Source organism: Eurosta solidaginis, chromosome 4 (genome assembly GCF_040869045.1).
Source record: "Eurosta solidaginis isolate ZX-2024a chromosome 4, ASM4086904v1, whole genome shotgun sequence".
Taxonomy (NCBI): domain Eukaryota; kingdom Metazoa; phylum Arthropoda; class Insecta; order Diptera; family Tephritidae; genus Eurosta; species Eurosta solidaginis.
In genome coordinates this window covers 241,576,571-241,601,996 of record NC_090322.1, presented here as the reverse complement: position 1 = coordinate 241,601,996, position 25,426 = coordinate 241,576,571, and the positions used below count along the sequence as shown (strand labels likewise).

General features: G+C 34.6%; 1 protein-coding gene across 1 annotated transcript in view; it reads right to left on the bottom strand.

Moving 5' to 3' along the window:
* RunxA (Runt related A) overlaps positions 1-25,426 on the bottom strand; it is a 68,292-nt gene that overhangs the window by 23,464 nt on the left and 19,402 nt on the right. Inside the window, exons 2-3 of the mRNA XM_067780609.1 lie at positions 15,068-15,181; positions 1,193-1,309 (exon numbers count right to left, since the gene is read on the bottom strand). Of these exons, the coding sequence (XP_067636710.1) occupies positions 1,193-1,309; positions 15,068-15,181 (231 nt within the window). The remainder of the gene's footprint in view (positions 1-1,192; positions 1,310-15,067; positions 15,182-25,426) is intronic.

Genomic DNA, 25,426 nt, shown 5'->3' with positions numbered 1-25,426 from the left:
CTTACCTTGGCCCCAATTGATGATGTGGGTAAACACGCCATCGCTTTGGTGGGGTTGGATGTCCATCTAATACCTCTTCTTATCTATGAGTAATGTAATTCCACATTCGAGCTAACTAGCTTTTAACGTATTCGGAACCACCACGATACTCCCGAAGGTCCTACCTCAATGAGCAGAAACGGAACAAGCTCCGCGGGTCATCTGTATCCCGTGGAAGCATTTAGGGTTAATTTAGTTATTATTACTTCGATGCAACTTCTGGATCATGTCAAACCTTTTTCGAAACCATTTAAGGACTGCTCCAGTATCAGTTGTGGGTTATTTTTGGTATTATTTCGAAACTTTTACTTTTATACTATTTGCGGACTGTTAAAGAAGCACATCAGGAATGATCCTGTGACTGCCACGAAATAAGTTCGAAATGATGCATAAGTTGTCGCAAAATGATGCCCAAAATTATTCAGAAGTAATCCTAAATTTGCCTCTAAACTGCGTCAAAATCATCTTTAAAATAGTGACAAAGTGTTTCTAAAGTCATTCCGAAATGTTCATAGAACAGTAACGAAGTAGTCCCGAAATTTTTCAAGAATACAATTCCATCCCCTTCAAAATTTGATCGAAGTCCGAAAATACGCTATGCATGATATGAACATGTCGGCCACCGTGGTGTGATGGTAACGTGCTCCGCCTACCACACCGTATGCCCTGGTTTCGCACCCCGGGCAAAGCAACATTAAAAATTAGAAATAAGGTTTTTAAATTAGAAGAAAATTTTTCTAAGCGTGGTCACCCCTTGGCAGTTTTTGGCAAGCGCTCCGGGTGTATTTCTGCCATGAAAAGCTCTCAGTGAAAACTCATCTGCTTTGCAAATGCCGTTCGGAGTCGGCATAAAACATATAGGTCCCGTCCGGCCAATTTGTAGGGAAAATCAAGAGGAGCACGACGCAAATTGGAAGAGAAGCTCGGCCTTAGATCTCTTCGGAGGTTATCGCGCCTTACATTTATTTCTTTTTTTATGATATGTACAAAGGGGGCTCCATATAAATTGATATTTTATTTTTTAAGTTTCGATTTTATTCAGCTATTTATTTCAAGTCCCATTTTTACTGTCGTCGTTCAATTGCAAAACAACTTAATTAATAATTATAATTACTTTTTATATGTACTATATATGACAAAAATGTCTACTTACTTTGACAATTCCCGATTGGTGGCATGCGAAAACCAGATAATGGATCGGCTGAGAAATGGAACGGTCGCTGTCCGAATGCGAAGTGAAATTGTTGCTGTTGCCCTAAAAGTGACAACACTGAATTGTTGTAAATTTTAAAATAACTGTTCTTATCTAGAGTTTGTCAGTTAAATTAGCATAGTTAAAAATTTTGTATAAATGTGTAAGTGTGTGAGTGTGGCAATGTTTTGAATGAATAATATTAGCACTTCTTAACGAAAAGAGTGAAGGAAATTATTATAATAGTGAACAGCGGAAGTACTGCTTATAAAAGCAATGCTATAAACCTAATGTTACTAAGCTCTTAGAGCGCGCCTATAATTATTCCATACAATTACGATTAAAAAACATATATAATAAGTATATACCTAAATGGTGAATAAAGGAATAGCAACAAAAAGGCAATACTTAGAGACGAATTGCAAAGCGAACAGGGGGGCATTCATATGGCTGAGTGGATAAAGGCATCTGGGTTTACACTAGTATAAAGTATTAATGTTGGAGATTTCGAGTTCAATACTCAGCCCCGAGCAGTGAAATTCAGGAACTTGTCCGTAACCATCGCCGTTTGTAAACTTTGTACTTTTTCTCTAAAAGCAATACGAAATTTTAAATAAATGATTAAGTTGGGCTATTCACGCGGGCGTGCTTATGTACTCTCTTTTACAAAGACAGTGAAAATACCAAATGTTGTTTTACTTATATTACTTACTAGCAGAGTACCCGACGTCGTTCGGGTATAAATAAAAGCAGTACTATATAGACTGATATATTAGACTAATCCCAACGCCCATTTGTATGGGAGATGCCACGCCCCTTTTTCGCTATACCCAATTTTTCCCTAGGGGGTAGGGAATAGTCTTATATACCTCCTCACCTAATTCCAGTTGTCTAGCTTTAATACTTTCAGATATATTGACAACGAAAAATTCCAGTTGTATGGGATGTGCCAAGCCCCCTTTTTCGTTATACACAGTTTTTCTGGAGGGGGTAGGGATTGGTCTCATATATTATATATTTCAGTCGTCTAGCCTTAATACTTTCAGATATATTGACTACGAACAATTCCAGTTGTATGGGAGGTGCCACGCCTCTTGTCGAAAACTTTTTTTATATAGCCTACCATATATTGACGCACTTAGGGTATGTCATGGTAAAATTTCGTTCGATTCTATTCTACGGTTTAGGCTGCAAATCCAAACATACATACAGACATACTTTCACAAATATATAGTAGATATTATGATCGAAAGTTTGTGACTGAGTTCGTCAGTACGTCTGCAGCTTTTTCATGTTTGAGATTCTGGATCAAACTTCCTGAAATTTTGCAAACTTGGTCACAGGAGCCAAAAAAAATTAATTTTTTTTGCCCAATGCTCCGCAGATGTCTCTAAAATTTTGTTTTAATTAATATCGTCATCAAAAACATACCCAAAATTTCAGAACTTTTTAAGTGCATGGTATAAGAATGAACACTTAGCTTCAAAAAATTATGCAAATATATTGACCAAAACGGTAAACCTGATAAGGCCAAAATCCGTTCATACAATATGAGTAACAAAGGCGTACTTGAGTTCTGTAACGATCAGTGCATGTCTCAAACGGCTTGGAAGATATCGCCTAAAAACTTTTCTGTAAATTGACATTTAAATGAAGGCCGCTTATAATTAGGCTGTCCTGTACTGTTAAGTTTTAATATCGTTACAGTTTGGAAATGTCGCTCATACTAGCATTGGCCCAATATCATTAGCAAAAATATGGATATCAAATAGAAAGAGTAACTGACGGACTGAGCTGAATTTCATTTCGATATCTCAACCTGTAGCGCGATTCAGTATTTTTTTTAACAAAATATGGCTGCGGTAGCTTAGCTTAACAATGATTTTCACAATTCTGTTATTCACTAACTTCTGACAACCCCAAAACTCGTCAAAATAAACCCAGCAACATGGTGGAATCACCAGGTGAAGTAAATGAACAAAGACAGAAGATGTACGCTATCCGAAAAGGTGGGGATGTATTTTCAACGGTGAGAAGGGGGTATAATGTTTACCCGCTTTGATAAAAATAGGAGTAGAAAAATAAATACCTTGCTATGAAATTCATTAAGCTGTTTTCTTCAGCATATTAGTGCCACCTAACGCCAATGCAAAAGTCGACACACAGGACCAGTGCGAGCTTATTTTACTTTTGGCATCGAATAAAAATTAAAAACTTAAATTGTAACCAGCATTAAAATTCAATAATGCATCAAAAGTAAACTGACCTCAGCTTCAACTGCAGTTGAAGCTTTTATCGAAAACCCGCACATAAATGGGAGAGGTGTTATCCATTATTTGGTTGAAATGTAGTAACTTTGCGCAATTAAACCCATGGGTTTGATGAAAAGTTTTGCAGTTACACTTGGAAGTACTTTTAAATATGTTTTCATACCTAAAAATACATTGTTACTTCCACATGCTTTTTTAATTTGTCGTTGAGAGTCGAAAGTAAAACATATGCTCTTCTATTATATAACACTGTAGCGAACTTAGTGCAATTCCTCTTATTTGCAACCTTCTACTAACGTTCGAATCACTAAACTCTTGAATAAATAACTCCACTGTTCAATAATGCAAAACGGCCTTTATAAAGTACTTCACAATAACCCTGATACTTCGCAACTGATAGCTTGCTTAAATCAAACTGATTGTCGTGGCTCAACTGTTGATGCTTTTTATACTGTTTGGTTTCCTCGTTGACATATTTCTAGGCGCTTCTCTTTCTAGAATTTACTAGTTGGTTATCAGCTATAAATTTCTCAGCTATAATTACAGATGCACGATTTTATAGCTTCTCTCAAACCCTATGCGCTTGTATGTGTGAGCGACACTTGCACAACCATTGCATACTTTTGGGAGTGTCTCAGATATATGCATGTGTTTGCGCGTTATTCTCCGCTGCTCGTATGGAGATATGGGTAGACATAATGATTGATTTGTTGATGTGCATACAAGTCACTGCTTAGTATTGGCTTAGAGATGAGAGTATCCCTTAATGTTGCTAATATTCGTCACAATACAAACATGATCAGAAGATCCCCCAAAAGCTCTTGAAAGTTGAATTCATGATGTATTATCAATATCGTCTAAAGTGAGACCAAGAAAGCTCGGAGTTTCAACAGGGGTGAGCCAGAAGGAAAGGGGTGTTAGAGGCGTTGGTTCTACATTTCAATTGAAAAGATGGTTGGTGTCATGTGGGGACAAGTTTTAAGATGGATATACATTACGTATTACGGGCTTGATTCTGGATGAGTAAGGGTCTAACCTGTTACAGTATCTAGATCGAAGTTGAGCTAGAGTGACGCGCGTCTCCATGAGACGGTTGTTTTCCTCTACTACGAGTTTAGGGTATTTGACTTTAAGGACGGGGTTCGCTGGGCAGTTCCTAGCATAGAGGTTCGGCCGGTATTCGTGGATATCTCTGAAAAACTGTTTGTGGTCTTTTTCTTCATACGACTGAGTTCTCAGGTGCTGTATTTTCTCATAATGTTTGGCGGATATGGCCTCTTTAGTGAGTGGAGGCCTCCTAAAGTAGATGACTGTTGGAATGCCCTGGCTTAAGCATAAACTTATTAGCATTTAATTTATCTCCCTTAATCTCCCTTAATGGGAGTACTCTCGCCTCACTGTGTAAATTATGTTCCTGGAACATAAGAAGACTACCCGTAGCAGTTCTGAGAGCGATGTTTTGACAGGCCTATAGTTTATTCCAGTGATTAACCCTTAGGCTCGGCGACCATATCGGGGACGCGTAGCATGCGAGTGGTCGTTCAATTGCTTTGTAAGTGGTAATGAGCGTACCTTTATCTTTACTTCAAGTGCTGTCGGCAAGAGATTTGAGGATTACGGCTCTGGAGTTTGGGTACAGCTGCGGATACATGCTCGCCAAATTGTAGATCCTGATCAAATTTCACACACAGTATTTTTGGGTTTAAGACAGTCGCTAGCGTTATTCCATCGACATGGATGTCCATATGGTTGTTTGGAAGCATGAAGAGGGATACTGTCTTCCTTCACCACTAGCCCTTGTGCTTCGGAGTTCGATAAGAATACTTTGTGAGACGAAAGTGATACAGGTCATTATTAATCACGCCGGGGGCAATACAAGAAGGATTAAAGACCTTTTTCGGAAAACTCCCGAGTTCTTCTTTTGATGAGAGACTTATAGAGATAGATTTTTTTCTCGATGAGAGAGGACTTTACTTTCAATTGCCTAGTTGATCCAAAGTATCACTTTTTCGCAAGTATGATTTCCGCTTGCCATCTACACAAGGCTACATTGTTTTCGCCGTTAATGCCGTTTCCCAAGTCGGGAGATGGAACGTATATTCCGCTTTCAGGTGTTGTTGTATCAGATTCACTATCTCCATTCCTAACAAATACGTAAGAGCTCTTCGTACATTGGTTACCTTGTTTCAATTATAGCTGCTGCACTCCTGTCCCGGTCTTGAAACCTTCCGTCATCCGCCGACTTTCGAGTAATAATCCTATCAGCCAACATTTGATGTTCTTCGCATCTGACTCACGTTTCTTCTCTAACTAGGAAGCGCTCTTCGCCTGACGATAACATTTTCAAATGTCGCGCCTTGCTGCAGCGGTACACTACTTACTACGACGTTCCTCATCGTACAAGTTGCTCCCAACTCTCGGTTCCATCGTCTGGCCCTTTGGTCTCTGTAAGCAGGTATGGTGTAGTCATCGGCTGCCTGATTCGTTATTAGCAGATTTTTATACTCAGTTGAGCAGAGCTCACAGAGTATATTAAGTTTGATTGGATAACGGTTAGTTGTACATATATAAAGGAATCGAGATAGATATAGACTTCCATATATCAAAATAATCAGGATCGAAAAAAAATTTGATTGAGCCATTTCCGTCCGTCCGTTAACACCATAACTTGAGTAAATTTTGAGGTATCTTGATGAAATTTGGTATGTAGGTTCCTGAGCACTCATCTCAGATCGCTATTTAAAATGAACGATATCGGACTATAACCACGCCCACTTTTTCGATATCGAAAATTTCGAAAAACCGAAAAAGTGGCAAAGTAGGCAAAAAATAGTCTCAAGAAAATTGCTTGTATTTTCTATGTATATGTACATATGTATGCATTAAAAAAATTTTTCAATTTGATATCCTAAAGCACAAAATAGCGATGCAAAAATTCTGCATGCAGCGCTGCTACATTTTCTAATGCTCTTCTGTTTTGCAGACAAATACAAAGATCTTACAATTCCGTGGAACGACTAAAGTCGAATAAACAATGATATTTTCTTAACTCATTAAAAATAATTATCACGAAAACTACTTTCAAAAAACCCGAATATACATAATCCCTACAATTTTCAGAAATCCCGACCAACTTAAAATCCGGACAACACAAAATCCAGAAAAATTTACTAAAAACTCACTCTTACATATTAAGTCTACGCAAAAAGGTGTTCTACGCAGTAATACAGTGAACCGCGTAACAGAGATGTCTAAAATCATATAACAATACAGTATTTAGTTACTCATAGAGATCGTCAGTGTGGACAGTGAAGAACTCAAACTTTAGGTCTTGTTCCTGTTGTTGTATAACAAATTTAGGTCTTAATTATTTTGAGCGGGCTTTTCGATTTTTTTCTTTTATGGTTAAATGTTTTTGTAGACTTGGGAGGCACAATGAACTGCAAACTTAGCTTCAACTCTCATATAATTGCCACTGTCAATAGAGCTAAAGGTGTTTTAGCATTTGTGAAAAGGTAGTCAAAAGAGTTTAACGACCCCTACGTTACGAAAACCCTCTCCACAACATTGGTTAGACCGATATTAGAGTATGGCTCAATAGCCTCGAATCTGCGTTTTCAAGTCCATACTGACAGGCTCGAATCAATACAAAAACAGTTTTTACTATTTGCCTTAAAGAACTTTCAATGGGACACTTTATTTAATCTTCTACCTTACACTAATCGGTTAAAACTTATTAATCTTCCAACTCTTCTAGTCGAAGGGAAATGCTTGTCGTAATATTTATGACAAAACTACTGAATGGATCGATTTCAAGCCCATTTCTTCTGAGCGAAGTGAACTTTTGTGTCCCTGTCGAACTACGAGACACTACAAACCTCTTTTAAAACAATGTAGAGTGAATTTCGAACTCAACGAATCTTTCCGGTGTTTGTGCAAAGATAATAACTCTCCCGCAAACACATTTGATAAGTCGAGCTCCCTTTTTATACTCAGCGTGATTTGCACTCAAAGTATATTAACTTTGATTGGATCACGGATGGTTGTACAGGTATAAAGGAATCGAGATAGATATAGATTTCAATATATATAAAAACCATCAGTATCGAAAAAAAAATTTGATTGAGCCATGTCCGTCCGTTCGTCCGTCCGTCTGTCCGTTAACACGATAACTTGAGTAAATTTTGAGGTATCTTGATGAAATTTGGTATGTAGGTTCCTGAAATGACCGATATCGAACTATAACCACGCCCACTTTTTCGATATCGAAAATTTCGAAAAACCGAAAAAGTGCTATAATTCATTACCAAACACGGATAAAGCAATGAAACCTGGTAGATGAGTTGAACGCATGAAGCAGAAGAGAAAATTAGTAAAATTTTGGACAATGGGCGTGGTACCGCCTACTTTTAAAAGAAGATAATTTAAAAGTTTTGCAAACTGTAATTTGGCAGTCGTTGAAGATATCATGATGAAATTTGGCAGGAACGTTACACTTATTACTATGTGTATGCAAATTTAGCAAAAATTGGGGAAAAAAATAATGAATAATTAAATTAATAAATAAATAAAAAAAAAAACATAATGAAACAGGATTAACCTGGTGTCATTGGGCCACTTGAGGGCAGTGCGCTTCCACAATGTCCAATTAAAAAGGCGAGTTATGAGAAAGTCTAAGAGATAGAGAACTTTCTCACTTGCAATAGTTGTCTGATCTTATCAGTTTCCTCTAACGATTTATGAAATACAAAAATTCTAACTTTTGTCAAATTAATGGAATTTTCTTTTTAAGTTCCAGGAAAGTGCTAGCGGTAAAAAAACTGAGAGTCAAATTTGTCTTCTCATACCCTCAAACATTGTACTAAGATTAAAAAACATTTCATGTGACCTAAAGTTAGAAAATAATGTACGAGTACTCTTAATTATTTTAAAACTACTTGAGTTATTAAATTACTGAAGTTTCGCTTCCCCGTCGCCAAAATTTTAAAATCAACCAGTAAGAGCCAAATTTGACACTCATTTTGCATTTTTAGTTTTTTACCAAAGCTTTTATTTTCTTAAATAAAATAATCAACTATTTCAACTCTCACCATGTTCACCTTCATTATACAATTATAACCTTTCGTCTGGTTAAAAAGGACAAACCATTGTTTTAACGGCTGAAACAAACTTACCAAAACTTAAAAACATAAAAAACATGTCTACTAGTGTGTAGGGGTGTGTGTGTTCGTACGAACCCTGCATTCAAGCTAACTAGTTTTAAACTACCGCAGAACTAGTATTCATCCTAAACTCAACTATTAAGCCAGCCTTGCTTTGTCAATAAAAGCAAAGGGAATTTTAAGCAAGAGGTTGTCCCACAATAAATTACTTTACATGTTTAAATCGGAACTAAGCCAAAAAATCTTTAGGGAAGCTTGTCAAGAATTTCATAAAATGTCTGAATGCGAAACGTTGATCCCTGTTGAAGACTTCTTAATAGCAAGTGTCTGCAAAACTGTGGAGACTGCTAAAACGATGCATTAACGAAGTTGTAAACTAGGTCAACAACTTTGAGCTTAGTTAATAGTAAACAATGGAATCCATGTACTTTACCAAGGTTCCCTGCATAAATCGCGAGTACTCCATGCATGCATGTATGGAGTACTCGCTATGAACCAAGCGAGTGCTTCAAAATTTACTACAATTCAAAAAAAAAAAATGGTCTAATTCACATAGCGATGTCCAGGACTAGAGCATATAATTCAGTTGAGTACGTAATCCATGGAGTACTCCAGTATGACACAAGTGGACCACATTATCCAACGATTTTTGCAGAGTTATTGTTGAGTTCCTGGTTGAGCTTTAGTCCTATCTACATCGCAGCACTATGGACATAATTCTGTTTCTGGAAACTTCAGTACTTGAAATTTGTCGTTCATACAAATTGGAACCAGTTTGATTTCAGTGACAGCGTGGACTTATTCAATTTTGCACTTTATGGTACTTAGACATGAGTAAAAACTCCTAACTTATGGTGGCTCACAGTTAGTTTCTCTGCATTTGCAGGCAAAAGATAAATCATTTGTGGATTCAATTGTTGCAACTATTTCATTTAGCTCGCATTCAGCAGTTTTGGCCAATCCTTTTGTCCTTGACTGCCGACCTAAAATGAGTTTGCTTTTGAGTTAGTGAGTGTCAGTACGTACATATGTATGTATGAAAATGAATATCCTCCCAACTATTCTACTACAAAAACTTATCTGTCCGAAAATGTCTACGTTTAACATATGCCAAGTAAAATATTTGCATGCTTATAAATATTTAGTAAATGGAAATTGGGATGCCAAAGGGGTAGCACAATGAAAAGTGTTGAATGATGGTGAGATGATGAAAAGCCATTGCACAGTGGGTACGTAGCTTAGAAAAGTAGGGTACAAGTAAATTGTGATAAAAAAAAAATGTAAATCAAAATTGTACGCAATGGAACTCTCTGAACTACGCCAACTTTATTTGATTTGATTTCAATTTTCATAAAATAAGAAAAATTAATAAAATAAAATAAAATAAAATAAACAAAATAAAATAAAATAAATAAAAAAAAATCAAATAAATTAAAATAAAATAAAATAAAATAAATTAATATAACGACCCTTTTACTTGTTTAAGTGTTTTTAGCTGGTTTGAAGTGATAAATTGTGATAAAAACAGACAAATCAAAATTGTACGCAATGGAACTCTCTGAACTCCGCCAACCTTATTTGATTTGATTTCAAATAAAAAAAAATAAAATAAACAAAATGAACAAAATAAAAAAAAAAAATAAAAAAATATATATATAAAAAAAAAAAAAAAAAAAAAAAAATAAATAAATAAATAAAAAAAAAACAAAATAAAATAAAATAAAACAAAGTAAAATAAAATAAAATAAATGAAATTAAATTAAATTGAAATAAAATAGAATAAAATAAAATAAAAAAATTAAATAAAATAAAAAAAATAACATAAAATAAAATGAAATAAAATAAAATAAAAAATTAAATAAAATAAAAAAAATAAAATAAAATAAAATAAAACAAAATAAAATAAAATAAAATAAAATGAAATAAAATAAAATAAAAGAATAAAATAAATTAAAAAATAAAATAAAATAAATAAAAAAATAAAATAAAATAAAATAAAACAAAGTAAAATAAAATAAAATAAAATAAATTAAAATAGAATAAAATAAAATAAAATGAAATAAATAAAATAAAATAAATTAATATAACGACCTTTTTACTTGTTTTTAGCTGATTTGAAATCCAAAAGGTATACAAATAAAACGAACGAAGTACACTTCTTGATGAAACACTATGTGGGATTACTGCCTTGATCGCCACCTGACTATCAATATATTGACGAAACTGCAGCTTAAGCATGCTTTCTCCAAAATTTTTGCTGCCCTTTCTCGGCTACAATTTCTGTCTGAAAGATATCTGGCGGCGTGTAGGGTCTAATTATTTATGGATCGTTACAGTAAACAGCAGACCCGACCCTTTCCGTTAATTTGGAACCATCGTTATACACGTGCATATTATGTTCTACCATTTCCGCCTTCATGCGCAAACCCTCCGGCTTTGGTGTGGCCCTAAGATGTTCTTTGAAGCTCAGACTCGGAACCATGTAATCCGTTCGCCATATATTAGATGGCACTATACTGCTATGGCCATAAAGCCTGCACTCAAGCTGCCCCGAGGCCTTAAGCTTTGTTGCTGGCGCTAATGCTATATTTTTTGCCATTAGGTCTGCAGGCGCGATGTGCACAATGGCATGCAATGCTACTGTTCGGATAGTTTTAAGGGCTTCCACTATGCTAAATATTGATAATCTGCATACCCCCTATGGTTTTTTGATATAAGTACTTTTTTGTGTCGATCCACCAAACAAGGACCCCATTGTATAGTATGGGATTGACAACTGCCGTGAATATTCAATGAGAGAGTTGCCCAAACAATTGGTTGGTGACCAGCGTCCACAGACTTGTTGATGAAACCTGACCCTGCGATTTCCCTCTTCTTACAAATTTTGTTGCCTCCCATAGACCCGTTCGTGAAGTGATCAGTCTGCAGCTTAACATAGAGCCGATATAATTTGTTAAGGCCGGATGAACTTTAGTTGAATCCAGACTATCCATGATTGCCCGTTTCGAGTATTGTTCAAAGCAATTTCTAGAAAACCACCTAGGAGATATTCCTGGTGTTCCAGTATGGAGGTATGAAGACTACTCGAAACGGTCTCCAAGGTTGCGGGACATGGCTCAGTTTTATGCAACCCTGAAAGATTATTCCAAGTTTTTCTACAATCTTCCCACCTACCATCTGCAGCAAAGCCGGGAATATTTCGTCTGGACGTGCCGATTTGAATCATTTCACCAATCCTTGTACCTCTCGCTCTGTTTTAGAAACAAAGATGTTGTTACATAACTCTTCCCCAGCATTTCCTGATGGGAAGTGTGTAATAAGTAGTGCCTCAAGGGACTCTTCCCTACTGTGTGACTGCTCTCCGATGTCCTTTTTTATCAGTCCCTGGACTGCATCACACTTCGATGGAACTTTCCTCAGATGGAGTATTTTATATCCGCTCAGAAATTTTCCCAAGAAACCCTGGTCGGTTTATTGATTTCACGTTTGCAGATCCTCTACAGTTCTCTATATTCGTCCCAGTACTCCTGGTTTTCCGCAACTTTTGCCAGCTTAAACACCTCTTTTACCTGCGATCTAAGAGAACTTACTTCGCCACTATGAATTTGCTTTCCCCTTGAATTTTCTCAGAACAAGCTCTGTTACACGTAGTTATCAGCGCCTTCGATAATAAGTTGATCCACTCCTCCAATTCTTCTACGGTGAAAACCTCTTTATGCTGCCCAGTCTTCCTGCTTTATAGTTCTAAAATTTGTAACCAGTATACCCTGAGTTTTCCACAGTTTTACCCCTTCTCCTCTACCTTCTTTAGGGAGATGCTGAAGCTGATATATACCTAGTCTGAGATGGATGGCCTGTCAAGGAACCTTCAATCATACCACGATATATCATGCTCTACCTTGACCTAATATTTGTGGGCACGCTACTCCTTTTAGCCGCCTGTATACTATTCTGTAGTATATAACAAAAGTGGAACTCACTTCTATCGTTAATATCGTCACCTCTCCATACGCTATGTTATCCCTGTAATAAACCATCCTTTCTGACTCACCAGTCCTTTGAACTCTCCTTTTGGGGCTTCCCCGTTATGGGCCATGTAGCAGGATGCCAGGATAAGGGACGCTGCTTTTTTCCCCTCTAGGTCTTCGATGCTGATGTAACATAGCATACACGAGTATAGTTAGGTGTTTCCTTACCATTACCGCTGCTCTAACCTTGCCGAGTTTTATTTCACACGTATTTTTGGAATATTCGAGAATACCTAAATTTTCTGCTTTTTTACTTTTCATAGAGATTATTACAAAGATTTTAGAAAGTGAATTTAAACTCTATCATATCTCAAAACAAAGTTAAGGGTGCACATATGAAGTTGTGATTAGTTTTTAATTAAATTTTACTGCTTTTTATTGCTGTTATATCCCACTGTGCTTTAGGATACAGAAGGCATTCTATAGAAAAGTTTAATATAGAAGGATTTACAGACCACTGGCAGACAAACAAAATGAGTTACAAAAGCGTATTTCACTCGCCAAAATAGTTCCCTATCCCACACTCTCCAACATCTAGCATCTAACAGCCCTTTATTCCTAGAATGCATTTATTCATGTGCTGGAGCTTTTGATTTGTTTATTGTACATACATACATACGTATGTATCTATGTATATAGTATAAAGAAGTATGCCTTCTTTGCATATGTTTTGTTAGGATTTGCTAATGAATATTCTTAAAGATGAATTGTTTAGTTTGACAATAGCCAAAGGAGGAGCATTAAAATTGCCTTGGCAGTATGAAGAACTTTTGTATGCGCAGGACAAGAGTTTGTCCGCATTGAGAATAAATGCAAGCCGGTAAATAAGAAATGAAGTAAAGTTAAAGTGAAGTAGTGCGGTAAATAAATGTAAAGCATTTTACTATCTTGCAACTAATAAATTGTTGTTGTCATTGTAGTTGTTTTGTTGCAGTCACATACTTTACTTAAGGCATCTAAATTAAATACTTCGTAGGCAATTGAATGTAAATATGGATGTACAAAGAGCGTTTTGTGCCTTGTTTTCTTCTTGATAAGAAGGTTATGATCATATGTATATGTTGCCATGGTATATATGGGGTATTCCATCCCATTTTGACCAATTTTGAACCCGACCCCTTTAGAATTGGCTGAAAGTTTTTCTTCTTTTTCTAGCTTACGAAAAACGTTTTTCAGAATTTTTTCAAATTTTTTCATCCAACTCAAAAAAAGTTATGAATTTAAAAAAAAAAACCGTTTTTGTTTTCAAAATGCTATAACTTTTTCAAAAATTGACCGTTTGGGATCTTTTTTTTTTAAATTTGTTTTTAAATGTACTTTTTGGAAAAAATACAAAAAAATTTTTAAAGTTTTTTTTTTTTTGTAATTTTTCAGTTTTTCGAGATTTTTCGAATTTCGCCATTTTTTTTTCTTATAAAAAAACTTCAATCAACTGTCCACTCATCCCCACTAATACCGGAGTGGGACGATTTTTTTTTTATTTAATTGAAAAACAAAAAAGTTTTTTTTTCAAAAATAAATTTTTTTTTATCAATTTTATTTATATAACAAAAAAATGTAAGAAAATGATTTTTAAGTAAATAAATTCATAATTTGTTACATTATTTTTAGAAAACTTATATGTTTACTGTGTCAATCACTAATCCTGGTTATCTAAGTTGTAGATTACCATAATATATAAAGAAAAGAATACTTAAAAATCATTTTCTTACATTTTTTTTGTTATATAAATAAAATTGATAAAAAAATTTTTATTTTTGAAATTTTTTTTTCAATTAAATAAAAAAAAAAATATAAAAAAAAATCGGCCCACTCCGGGATTAGTGGGAATGATTGCAGAATTGATTGAAGTTTTTTATGAGAAAAAAAAAAATGGCGAAATTCGAAAAATCTCGAAAAACTGAAAAATTAAAAAAAAAAACCTTAAAAATTTTTTTATATTTTTTCCGAAAACATTTAACGAACATTTAAAAACAAATTTAGAAAGATCCCAAACGGTCAATTTTCGAAAAAGTTATAGCATTTTGAAAACAAAAACGGTGTTTTTTTTTAAATTCATAACTTTTTTTGAGTTGGATGAAAAAATTTAAAAAAATTCTGAAAAATGTCTTTCGTAAGCTAGAAAAAGAAGAAAAACTTTCAGCCAATTCTAAAGGGGTCGGGTTCAAAATTGGTCGAAATGGGATGGAATACCCCATATGTATATATGTGAGTAAGCGCATGTCATATGTTTTGATTGTGATTTTCTTCTAAATATATTATACTTCTACACATCCCCTGTATTTATGTCGCTTACTTGTTTTTATATCTATGTATGTGTCGATGTGTGTTTGTATTGTATGAATTTTTAAAATTTAAATTTTTTCTCATACTTACTAGTCTTTGAGCGAGGCTCACGCGGTCCATCCACTGTCACTTTGATCGCTTTATTGTAGGTGGCAATGTGTGGAGGATTTGTGGATACTGTGATTGTGAGTGTAAAACTCTTCCCTGAAAATAAATAAATAAGATACTTCCATTATTGTTAGTTAAACAGTTTCAACTTAAACTTATAATAATAGTTTTGCTAAGTAGTGAATACAACACATGCCTTGCAAGGGGAACGCAAATCGTTTAGGATGATAATTATATCAAAATTATTGCGGATCCGAATTTGGATCTGAATTTCGAAAATGAATAATTTAAGCCTTCCTCTTCTCCTTTCTGCAGCGATAAAGGCGAAAGTTTTGCGCGTGTTTTCTATGTTGATGGTTTTTTTGCGGTTATAAATCCAGTACGTTCCGGTAACAACCACCATTAAGATACTAGCCCGACTATATCGGGCTCGACTTATCATATTGATCTAGTAAAATTTGAAATGATTTTCGCTTGACAGCGGAATGAAACTTCCTGGTGTTCTGAACTATTCATAAGAAGACACCAATTAGCATGGAATTATGATCATTAAGCGGTGCTGAAACTCCTAGGAAATTTTGGCCGTTTCAAGGTAAAACCCACCAATCCCTCCTTACCGACAACTGACACCAATCGAGAGCATCAACGGACATCAGGAGTATAATTTGCTCAATATCGCATTTAAGGTTACAACTCGCGAATTGCGTGAGAAGCAAAAGTCTTCGAGTGATTATGCCCTTCAGCGGCTTCAAGTCGTTTCATCTATTTATCAATACATTAAGGTTTCGGAGGTGGGACCTTTGAAAAACACGTACCTACTAGCTCGAATATATCCTGATCAATGTTAATGATTCCTATATGAAAGCATGATAGGACTATTTGATATTGTATCTTATGAGACTTTTGATACAAAAACACAACCCTCTTTCTTCAAGGAAGATACGCGAGTTCACTCAGTGATTTGACATGGACATTTCTACAGATGGATCTAAAATGGCATGTAGATTGGAAGCGGGGCTCCTTCCAACACTGCCGGCATATGACATATCCATGCGTCTTTCGGACTCAGAGAGTGCTCGATAATGGTGCATTAAATAAGACCGGTGACAGCGTGACAATCTCTATCGATAGCCAGGCGGCTCTGCATGATCTCGCACCAATGACAGTAATGCTAAGTATTGTTAGCCAAAGTAGAGATTGGGACATGAGTTTGATAGCGTTTTTCTGGTTGGATGCCATGGCATCGTAACACACTAGTTGGCACGGCAAAATCCTATTGAGTTTGAGTTGAGAGTATGTTCATAAACAGCGCAAAACAATTTTCAGCTAAGAGGAGGCCTTCCGTGAGGAACTTGTGGTTGGCAGGACCTTGCCTGCAAAATAATCAGGTAGGTGAAGTTGACAATTTTGTTGGAAAATCTAAAGATTGCACTGACAATTCCCTGAATCCCTACAATTTCTTCGGATTACTTGCCTTACTCACCGGGAATCCGGTAGGCAACTCTACTGGCATATTGTGGTACTAGCCCAGTTACCGTTGAAACGATTTGTTTGACCCCTTTTACTATCGATTTTATGTCAGACATATTTCCGTCAAGTTTTTTCTTTCCTGACCAGAGTGTTAAGTTAAGAAAAAATACTTGCCTAGAGAGAAAAAATGTCCAGAAGATATATTTCGTGGTTAATAAATCGACCCAGTCTAATGAATATACTCCTATGGCCCAAAGGCTTCGCTCAGCAGAAAAACTTATTTTCCCTGGGTGATCTCAATGGGTGTCAACTATCGCTAAAAAAGAATGACAGATGCCCAAAAAATCTCTGAAATCCGCTTCGGGTATCAAGCGGCAGTTAATGTTGATGATAGGTTGCTGTCATCCAAGAATGAATCGGCGCATTCACACCTTGGCAGCCCCGTCATTGTTGACGGCTATTGATTTCAGATCTAACAAAGAAATTTTAGCATTAACAGAGAAAACAATGTCAGCTTAGAAATAAAACGAAGAATAACTTTTACCCACGAGTGCTACCTTGGACTGAGCAGGAAAATTGGAGTTCTTTCTCGACGCACAACAGTAAAGCTCTACAATTCGCTCATCATATCTGTGCTGATGTAGTGCCCGGAATCACGGACTTTTTCGAGGGAAGATGGGATAGCTCTTGAAGTGTTCGAGAGAAAATTCTCCGGCAGATTTGTGGTATTGTCCGTGCTGCCGACGGCGATTATCGAGTAAGGAATAACGATGTGCTGTATGAGTTTTACGCAGATATGAAGATTTGCAGCAAATATAAGTACAAAGGCTAGAAGGAAGTGCTCGCATAAAGACTCAGTTATCGCGAAATAGGGACAGCTGTTATGACTTTTTATGAAACGGCAAAAAGCTTTCATGAGGTGTAGTGCCAATTGATGATGATAATATATTTTTTTATTTTATCAGCTCATTATCATTTACACTTCTAAGAACTTCACCGTCGTTTGGCAACTGTCAGTGTATTGTAATTTTAAGCGTGTGCAGTTAAATCAGTTAACGGCATTGCGTTTTGTTTTTTTTTTTTTTGAAACATTTAATTAAGTCACCACACTTTTGTTTCTATTTCATGAAACAAAATTTCTTTTGTCAATTTCAAGTGTTACCAAACGACTTAACAATGCTTTTAACTTAACAAACAAAACGTAAATCACTTACAACACGTACATACACATTTGTCTGGGCTCTACATACATACATATATACGTATGAGCACTTCATATAAACATCCTTTTCTCCTTATGATACAAAAAAATAGTTCGCGCCCCAACCCTTTTCATTCCACGTCTCAAAAACGTAAGCGTTTATAAAACTTCACATCTTTTACCTTTTGTTTTTGACTGTTTCCATTGGTTACATGTGTAAACGTTAAACATCTTCCACAAAGCCCACCTTCTTCGTAAGTTGCAATTGAAGCTTTCTTTGTTATGCACATGAGCTGCGTCTTAAAAATAATGAATACGATTATGTGGCGTGAATTGTCATTAGCAACCAACGCGCTTTGCCACTTCAAATGATTAATGTGAAAAATTTTTAGTTAGCGCTGCTAGCAAGAAAAATCAGCAAAAAAGGGTGAATACCAATGAAAATTTCCTAGCAAATTAATCTTAGATGTTGCGCATGTAAGCTGAGCGATATGATCGTAATAATGGGTTTGTAAATGTTTACCTACAACTTATATGTGTGGTATATAGCGGGTTAAGGCTTTCGTTAGCAAGAAGAAGATTATTCAATTAAAAATTACTGTAAAATAAACTTTAGAAATTCTATTCATATTAAGGCTTCTTAAGTTTTTTTGTTGGCAAAAAAATGCATGCCGATGAGTCATCGTTAAGAAATCGATAACACGACGATAACAAACTAGTGCTACTTCGATAAGAAATCGATAATTTTTCAATAAATTTTCGATTATAATTGGAAATCGATGACTTTTCGATAACTAATCGGTAACGCACCGATTACAAATTTATAACCCTTCTTAAGTATTTTGTTGTCAAAAATGCAAGCCGAAGAGTCATCGTTAAGAAATCGATAACACGCCAATAACAAACTAGTGCTACTCCGATAAGAAATCGATAATTTGTCAATAAATTTTCGATTATAATTAGAAATCGATAACTTTTCGATAACTAATCGGTAACGCACCGATTACAAATTAATAGTCCTTCTTAAGTTTTTTTGTTGCAAAGAAAGCAAGCCGATGAGTCATCGTTAAGAAATCGATAATACGCCGATAATAAATTAGTGCTACTCCGATAATAAATCGATAATTTGTCAATTAATTTTCGATTATAATGAGAAATCGATGACTTTTCTATAACTAATCGGTAACGCACCGATTACAAATTTATAGCCCTTCAATAACAAATCGGCAAGTTTGTAATAAAAAATCCATAATTCTTTCATGATATAAATTATCGATAACTTTTCGATAGCTAATTGATACACTATCTATTAAACATAGATGCTATTTTGATAACAAATGGATATTCTTTTGATAACAAAACGATAAGTTATTGAAAATACCTCTTTCTTTTTTTCGATAAAAAGTCCGATTGCAAACCGATAAACATGTGTATCTCGTCGATAACTATTTGATTGAAAATCGATAACTTTTTGATAGCATATGGATAACTGTATGTTACATAATGCGTAACTTTTCGATTGCGAACAGATAACTCGTCCATTAAAGATCGATAACTCATCGATAAATTTTTTTATCAATAATAAATTTACATCATTTCGATAACAAATCGATAGCTCGTCTAAGACACCTACGACAAAGCGATAACTCGTCCATAAGAAACGAATAGTGCTAACATAACCCGTAGATAACCAACCGATATCTTGATTTTAGTAACAAACTATTAACATTTTCATAAAAAATTCATAACACCCCGTCCAGTTTCAGTTTTGAATGTTCAATTTCCTTTCTATATAATCTATAGTTTCTTCATAAAATTTCGGTAACAATCGATAGCTTTTTTTCTATAATAGATAGATAAACTTTCGATTACATATCGATAACTTTGTAATAACAAGCCGATATTGCTTTGATAAAAAATAGATAACTTTCCAATAAGCCTTCGATAACAACTCGATAAATTTTCTATAATTGATTGATCAATTTTCATATACATATCGATGACCTTATAATAACAAGCCGAATTTGCTTTGATAACAAACCGATAACTTTAAAATAAAAAATCGACAGCTTTCGACAACAAATCGAGAATACATCGGTAACATTCCGATGACAAGCCGATAACTTTTCGATAACAATTGATAACTTATAACTATATACCCCCAACTAGCCACTTCCAAAGACTTCGCCTACGCTTACACTTATCTTACGCTTACGTTCTGGATTCCCAATACCGTGAGAAAAGATGTTTACACATCAAACATTTTTGCGTCGGAAATGAACAGTAGCGGCAAAAAGGGAGGGAGGACGTTTCCAAAATCGGTTAAAAAGCAAACGCATTCGAAGCATAAATTTCAGGTTCATATTGTTGCGTTTAGTTTTCTTGTGCCCATGGCTGCAATTGGGTCCGTGATTTCATTTTAAGGTTAGCATGATTTCAAACGAGTCTCAGATGCTGTCACTGTAAGCCAGTCACGGAATTTATTCGAAGTGGTCTCTAAGATTTATTTTGATCTTTCAGTCATTGTGACAAAATCCCTGCTACATGTATAGTTTCAAAGCACCTAGCTACGTATGAGGAGACCTTATAAAGTTCTCCTCCGATGAACTGGGTGTACCATACCTAAGCGTAGATCTCCTGAGCCAGGATTTGTTTTGACACGTACCTGCATTAGATACATTTTCGGAAGTAACAGCTTTAGATGGATAAAGAACGTGCCATTCCGGTACTTAGAACATCCGTTTTGGGAAGGAGTGAATTAAAATCCAAATCTGGTATAACCTTTCGCTTGAATTTAAATAGTTTTTTTTAACATCAATTTCTAAAATCTAAAAAATTCGCAAAGAAATTATTTCATTGTTTAAGTTCAAGCTCCAACAATCTCAACAAGCCCGCTTCACTAAATTAAGTAAATATCAAAGAAAAATATTTAAAAGAAAATGAAAAAATTGCAAATGTAAGAAAATTATAGCCCGCAAAAAATCACAAAGTCGACAGCTTCAAATCCTCATATATCTCCTCGCTTACATCGCTGGTTTTCTACATAGCCATCTTTCCATTTTCTTTCTCATTGACGCTTAGCGGTTTTTTTTTTGTTAATATTAACAAATACTTTTGCTTGTAATACTAACGCCTACAACAAATAAGTGGCTCCCCAACTACGCTCCACAAGCACAATATCATCCGATATCATAAACTTACAAGCAAACAAAAAAAAAAAAAAAAAAAAACAGACGGTGTACGTTAAGTGTGAACAAAACGGAAGGAAACACATAATCGGGCATGACATGACATTTGGGAATTCCTGTTGCACGCCTTCAATTCAGACCCTCATTTTTTTACATTCAGCTTTTTCTTCTCCTTCTTCTCAATTGCTTACGTATGCCACTTATTCTTTGACTTTGAAACTTTTTTTACTTGAGTAAGTTGTAATGAAGCTGATTATGATATACTTGAAGACGCATCCCTTATTGTTATTGTATTTCGTCCCCAAATTTGGTTTATCCTTTTCGTGTGGCCTCCCATTCGTCGTGTCAACACCATGGCCGCAGTGCTGGCAACCACCGAGACGGTGAGGAAATTTTCTGCCTTTTTTGCTTTTATTTCTTTTTCGGTTTATTGTTTTCGATTGTGATGTGGGACGGCGTTGTTGTTATTATTTTTTTCTTAAAATTTGCTCAGCCACGGTTTTATTTGTTTGTGTGCGTGTTGAGCTAACCAAATTATGTTTGTTTCTGTTTATCATTTTAGCGCCTTAATATAAGTAAGGTCTACTAACTTTTTTAAATTTGTTTGCATTTTTTTGTTACTTATAGTAACATTAAGTGTTAAAAAGGGAACTTCTCATGAGGAAGCGAAGAAAAATTCAAATCATAATTTCGCATATCCGAAATTCTTCTGTCATTATTTCTTTTAATTTTAACTTTTAATTTAATTTTAAATTTCATTTTAAATTTAATTTGAATTTGAAGTTTTATTTTTATTTTATTTTTAATTTTAATTTTAATTTTGATTGTAATATTAATTTATATTTTGATTTTAAATTTAATCTTAATTTTAATTATATTTTTATTTTCTTTTAGTTTTAATTTTATTGTAATTAAAATTTTAGTTTTAGTTTTAATTTTTATTTGTATGAGTTTTAAGCGGGGATTACCCTTATGGCTTTAAATGTATGAAAACATTTATTTGAAGCAATTTTTTATTTATAATTTATTTAATAATTTGGGAAAAAATTAAACAACGTGACAACAGGACGGACAAGGCGAGAGCTGTTTCGATTATACCTTGTAAATCTCTTCAAAGCCTTTCCTCCAGGGAATGGGATTTGAACCCGCATACTTCAACCATCGTAGGTATAATCGAAACAGCTGTCGCCTTGTCCGTCCTGATGTCACGTTGTTAAAATTTTTCCCAAATTACTAAATAAATTTTAATTTTAATGTTAATTTAAATTTAAATTAAAATTTAATCTAATTGAAATTAAAATTTTAGTTTCAATTTTAATATAAACTTCAAATTCAATTTAAGCAGTCCCCAAAATGGATCATACAACGAACTTTGGCAGTTGTCTAAATTTGTCTAAGCAATAATAATGATGAAATAATTATTGTTAGGCCCTGAGCTCGCTTCGAACCTGGGATCTTACAAATTAGTAGGTCGATATAACAACAAAAATTGTTTATAAATTTCAACTTGAAAGTTAAGTTGTAGTTGCCTTTTTAATTTCTATTTTAATTTTAATTTACATTTTAATGCTAAATTTTATCTTAGTTTTAATTTTAATATACAATTTAAATTTAAGTTTAAATTTAATTTTAATTTAAATTTTTAATTTTTAACTTAATTTGAATGTGAACTTTAATTTTAATTAAATTTTTTATTTTAATTTTTAGTTACATTTTTAATTTAGTTTAAATTTAAATTTATATTTCAATATTAAATTTAGTTTTAATTTAAATTAAAATTTAAATTTTATTTGAACTAAAATTTTTATTATAGATTTAGTTTCAATTTTAATTTTTATTTAAATTAAAAATTTAATTATTCGTTCAATTTAAATTTTATTATTTTTCTTTAACTTTTTTCATTTTTCTTCTTATTTTTCTTTCCTTTTCCATTTCTCTTTCTTTTAGTTTTCTTTGTTCTTCCATTTTCTTTTTGTTTTGCTCTTTCTTTTTATTTTTATTTATTTTTTTCATCTTCCTTTTTTCTCTTGCTTCCTTGTTCTGTTTTCCCTTTTTTCTTTTTATTTTTATGTATCTTTGCTTTATATACATTTTATGTATAAATCGCGAATCACGCGTCCCCGCATGATCCGATGGGCTTTTAGTGTTTTTGAATTGGCTTTTCTGAAGTCTCGCTTCTTAGAACTAAGTTTTTGCTTAAATTACAGCACTGAAAAAAATTATTTGGAAAGAGCAATAAAAAGCCCCTTTGCCGAAAGACTTCCGTTTCTGAAGTTTTGAATACCATTGAGTACCCGTCTTTGTTTATAACTGCCATGGCGTATACGTAACATTTAGCAGAGTCTGATATTCATACACCACCTTACTTCTATTCCTACCCTCACAAAAACACACCGAACTGTTCACCTGATCCAAATGTTGTCATTTGATTTATTTACTTTTGGTTGTTTGAAATCAAGACATTGCCATTTCCCTCCCCTTGCATGCTTGCAAAATTGTGCCATAATATTACACAACACCTAAATACCGTTCGACTGAGATTTCGCAGTAATTTGCTAAAAGATTTGCATACAATTAAATGAATTTCTGATTCTTTTACAAATATTTAACTGTTGTCACATTTTTCACACAAATAATATTTCAATGGCTTTTTGTGATCATATTAGTGTTGATTTGATGTTGTTGTTATTGTTGTTGTATATTGTTGATGCAAAAAGCCCTTTTAAGTTGCTACTCAAGTATTGGATGGTTAGCCGTTTGAGTTGCTCAGCTGCTAATGCTTTTGATTGTTGATTTGCTGATGTCGATATTGTATTTATTTGTTGTTGGTGTGCAAAATGCCATATCAATTATTATTAATATTTACTTTGTGTGGACATTTATTTACTTTATTTGGTGTTTTTGTGTGTTGCCAATAAATTGTCATCGTCCGTGCCACAAAGCGAATACTGATTGAGGTTAATTTGATGACCAAATGCTTACGAATGCACTTCTTAGATTACAATACAACTTATGAATCAATCTAAATATATAATAAAATATTTACGAAAAAATGTATAAGTCTATATTTGTAGAAGAGTGAAAGAAGATGAAGCGGGGGACCAAAATTAGAAGCATAAGAGTCAAACAAATGGAGTTTTCGGTGATAGAGGGCAAAACGAAGAACTACCTGATATCAAAAAGTAAGAGTGAGAGTAATGGCAAGAGTGAGAGAAAGTTAGGGTAAGAGTAAGAGCAAGAGTCAGGGTAGGAGTCAGAGTAAGAGGTAGAGTATGAGTAATACTAAGAGTAAGAGTAATAGCAAGAGTAAAAATAAGAGTGAAGTAAGGTTAAGAGTAAAAGTAAGAGAAAGAGTAAAGTAAGAGTAAAACTAAAGTAACAGTAAGAGTAAGAAAAAGGGTAAAACATTGAGTACGAATAAGAGTAAAGGAAAGAGTAATAGCGAGATTAAGAGTAAGAGTAAAATTATGAGTAAGAGGAGGAGTAACAGTAAAAGTCAGAGTAATAAGAGTAAAAGTAAGAGTAAGACGGAAAGAAAAGTAGGAGTTAGAGTAAATTAAGAGTAAGTGCTAGAGTAAGAGAAAGAGTAAGGGTAAGTGTATGAGGAAGAGTAGGAGAAAGAGTAAGAGTAAGAATAAGAGCAAGAGTAAGAGTGAGAGTAAGGGTAAGATTAAGAGTAAGTGTTAGAGTAAAAGTAAGAGTAAGGGCAAGAGTAGAAGTAAGGCTAAGAGCTATAATAAGAGTTAAAGTATGACTAAAAACCAAGATCAAGAAAACGATTAAGAGCAAGAGCCCCAGCGGGTTAGGGGATCAGAATATACCCGCGGTAGGTATGCCTGTCGTAAGAGGCGACTAAAATACCAGATTCAAGGGGCTGTGTAGCGCAACCTTTCAGGTTGCCAGCGCAATATATAGCTTCTCCAAACCCAATTGTCAACCTCACCTATCCGCGGCGAATCCTGTTTCACTAACAGACGAGGCTCTGGCGACCCCAAGCTCCTCATGGAACTTGGAGGTAGGGAGGGAGGGAATGGCCTGAAGGTTTAATGTGGCCACATAAATCGTTCCCGAGATGGTCGGGCTAGCACCTTAATGGTGCTATGGCACCGGAGCGTACCGGATTTGTATCCGGCAAAGGACCATCACATCGATAACACTCCCCAAAGCCTTCGGGGAGCAACCTTATCGCTACAACAACAACAACAACAGCAAGAGTAACAGCAATAGTAATAACAAAATCTAGTATATAGTAATAACAAAATCTAGTATAGGAGTAAGGCGAAGAGTAGGAGAAAAGTGAGAAAAGTTAAAGTACAAATAATAATGATACAATTTAATGTAAAGAGAAAGTGTAAAAAGCAAACTAAGGGATGCTTGTGATGCAAGAAGTTCAGGGCGGCAAGGATGGAGAGGGAGGGAAATACCCTAGCGGTTAAAGGGCTGAGAACATTTACGTGATAGGCATGCTTGTCACAAAATACC